This window comes from Humulus lupulus, chromosome 3, assembly GCF_963169125.1.
Source record: "Humulus lupulus chromosome 3, drHumLupu1.1, whole genome shotgun sequence".
NCBI classification, from domain to species: domain Eukaryota; kingdom Viridiplantae; phylum Streptophyta; class Magnoliopsida; order Rosales; family Cannabaceae; genus Humulus; species Humulus lupulus.
In genome coordinates, this window is record NC_084795.1 from 171,218,102 (window position 1) to 171,221,081 (window position 2,980).

At 37.1% G+C, this 2,980-nt stretch overlaps 1 protein-coding gene across 1 annotated transcript; it reads right to left on the bottom strand.

Annotated features, from left to right (window-relative positions):
* Positions 1-426: 426 nt before the first annotated feature.
* On the bottom strand, positions 427-2,603 carry LOC133825212 (uncharacterized). Its single transcript, XM_062258188.1, has 5 exons — positions 2,276-2,603; positions 2,084-2,196; positions 1,133-1,213; positions 613-785; positions 427-496 (listed from the first exon to the last, which is right to left on the bottom strand). The coding sequence occupies exons 1-5, from the start codon at positions 2,601-2,603 to the stop codon at positions 427-429; spliced, it is 765 nt and encodes a 254-aa protein (XP_062114172.1).
* Between the last annotated feature and the right edge of the window lie 377 nt (positions 2,604-2,980).

Here is a 2,980-nt window from a genome sequence, read left to right on the forward strand (position 1 = left end):
AAACATAAGTGATTTGCAAGTAAAAGATAATAAACAATATAATCAGAGATAATTAGCTAGATACCAAAATGCATGAAGCCCTTACCTTCAGAGGTTTTGATGATGAGTGACCAGAATCCTCAGTGCCACTGCTCTCATTTTCCAAACTCGACCTCACACGGAGCTCGACTGGATTTGAGTTTACTACCAAATTTAGCAATGAAATTAAGGGTTTAAGTTATTTCTCATACTAGTTCATCTTAAGGGTACTAGTAGTGTCATATATATTATATATACAGAGAGAAAGAGAGAGATTTACTTACAGTGGGAAAGGGAGGGTTTTGAGAGGCATTGTGGGATAGCTGTGAGGTGAGAAGGAGAAGGAGAAGCCATGGTCTCTTTTTGCCTTTCTGCTTTAATGATTTACAATACATCAGAGAAGAAAAATCAGAAACAACACCCACGAATGGCAGCAGCTTTGACAATGGATGGCGGTTCACCAATAACACATATCCCCCTACAATTATAAAATGACAACAATTCAAAGGGTGTAGAGAATTTGATTAACTTGGAAATAGAAGTTGAAAAATACACATTAATAGCAGGTGGCATCGAAAGGTAGAAATAACTGACCAGACATTCTCAGTTTTTCCATGGGCATCGGTTATAATCCAATGTCTTCTAAGAAGTTGGATAGGGTGTTCTGAGTTATTGGTAATTCGTATTCTGCATGCAAAGAAATAGCGACCCTTTGAAGGCTGACTCCGGCCCTCAATATACACACACCTTAATTGAACCCTGATTCCCTGAAAAATCATAGGTTTCAAATTTAATATTTAACATTGATGAAATAATCTGATCACTTATGTTAGAAGCTTATCAAGTCTGTCTAATTATAGGAGTAATTCATTAGAAAACAATCAAACATCACTTTAACTTTCTCCAACATCCAACATACAAAATCATAAATATACTTATTATTAAAAATCCTCCCCAGACTAAGGAGAATTGAAATGGATAATCTTGAAGTTAAAATAGGAGTTAGAAGCTAGATAAACCAAATATAAGCAGCAACGTTTATATTATATTAAAAAATGATTGAAATACTAATAGAAATCTAATGATTTGATGAAGCATAAGTTCACAACAGTACCAAGGTTGTTGCATCACTTGAGCATTTCAAAAGAGAGTGGGGCGCAATTTCTCTCAGCTCATCGCGATAGTTAGCTGCATCCTAAGAATAAGTTTGAAATGTTAGAATCTGCTATATAGTTAACTGATTTCTGAACTCAATAAAGCAACATACCAAAAATAATAAGAATAAAGAAGGAATGAATAGTGGAGTGCCGTCAACAGTCAAGAGAGGAAAACAAAATAATTAAGAAGAGAAACCAAACAAACAATAAAGAGGAAATTAACTTCAGCATCATCTCACAACTGTTTTGAATCCTCACAAACAGCAAAACAACTTAGCAACAATCTCTATCCTTCTAATTCTCCTCACGCCTCTCCAAAAAATTTCATCAACACTGCATAGATCAAAAAACAAAAGCAGCAAAGCCTGTTTTACTGGCAGGGAAAACACTGTCTTTAATGTGAAACCAATAGTACCAACTATTGGTTTAGTAGTATCAGTGCACATAGAAACATAAAATACCAGGTCCAAGCCTTTCATATGGGCATAAATGAAAGTTACAATGCATCCTAGCTTTTTCCCATTTCACTCTAAATTTTTCATCTTTTCTCAACTTCTAAACCAAAAGCACATGTACTACAAACAAAAAAGTTATTTTAGGGAAAAAAGCTTAAGTTTGTACATCTTTTAAACTTCTTGATTTCCCCTAATCCCATAAGCAGTTTTAAATGTTTAGATATCGCTATTAGCTCAAAATCTCCATTCTTAAGGAAAAAGGGAAAAGATACCGACACAACCAACAATAAGAAAAACGTAAATTACATTAAGAAAAACAATAGCTCTGTATAAAACTACTAATTTGGATCGAAAAACTACTATTCTGTTTCAAACCCAACGAAATAATTAAGTAGAAACTAGTAATTTGAATCCTAAAAGAATAAGCTTTTTCGAAGGGAGCAGGTGATTTACCTCGAACCTTTCATCTGCAACTGCCTCCATAATCAACCTTCTTAGTCGCAAAACTGGCTCCTCTTCTTCGAATAACTTCAACAAGTCGCGAATCCTCGCAGCCTCTTCATAGTCTATAACTTCCAAAACATATAAATACATAACTCTCTGATTGGCATCCGATAAAATCCTAATAGAAAGAGTGGAGAATACCCCGAACCTTGACCTCAGATTTTGCCGCCACTTCCATTTGCTGCTTCAACAGAGCATAAGTTTGGCTCCGAGAAAGAAATGAGCTAGACTCGGTACTCGAACTCGAGCTCGAACTCCGACTTCTTCCTCCACCATTGGCATCCCTATCCGAAGAACTCGCCGTAATCCTACAACCCCTCCAATTCGAATCTCCGCCTCCATAAACAAACCTTCTCGTCCTGAAATCCAATTCTGAGACGCCATATCTACCTCGACCCGACAGCATACACCTCGTCCCTGTCACCTTACCGTTAAAATCAGGGAAAACTTTAAGACTCAGAGAATGCATTCTTATTCCTGTCAAACGATGGTATTTTGGGTATGAGGCGTTTGGGTTCGTGAACGGTGATGAAGGTGTTTGGAATCAAGCTCAGAGGTGAGATGTTTAGGTTCACGAACAGAGATGGAGCCATCTGGGTTCAAGCTCGCAGAACAGGCTTTGGGTTTCAAGACACAGAGATGAATGGCGTTTGGGCTCAACTATTCGGACAGAATAAGATGAAGGGGAATGGGTTGGAAGCTCAAAGATGAAGGGTCTCAGCCTAAGGGAGAGAGGGAAGAGATTGAGAGAGATTAGGGATTCGGACTGAGAGAACGAGAGAATAGAGAGAATAGAGAAAACCCTTCTTCATTTTTTATTTTTCTTTTTTTATTTGTTAAGTAAAA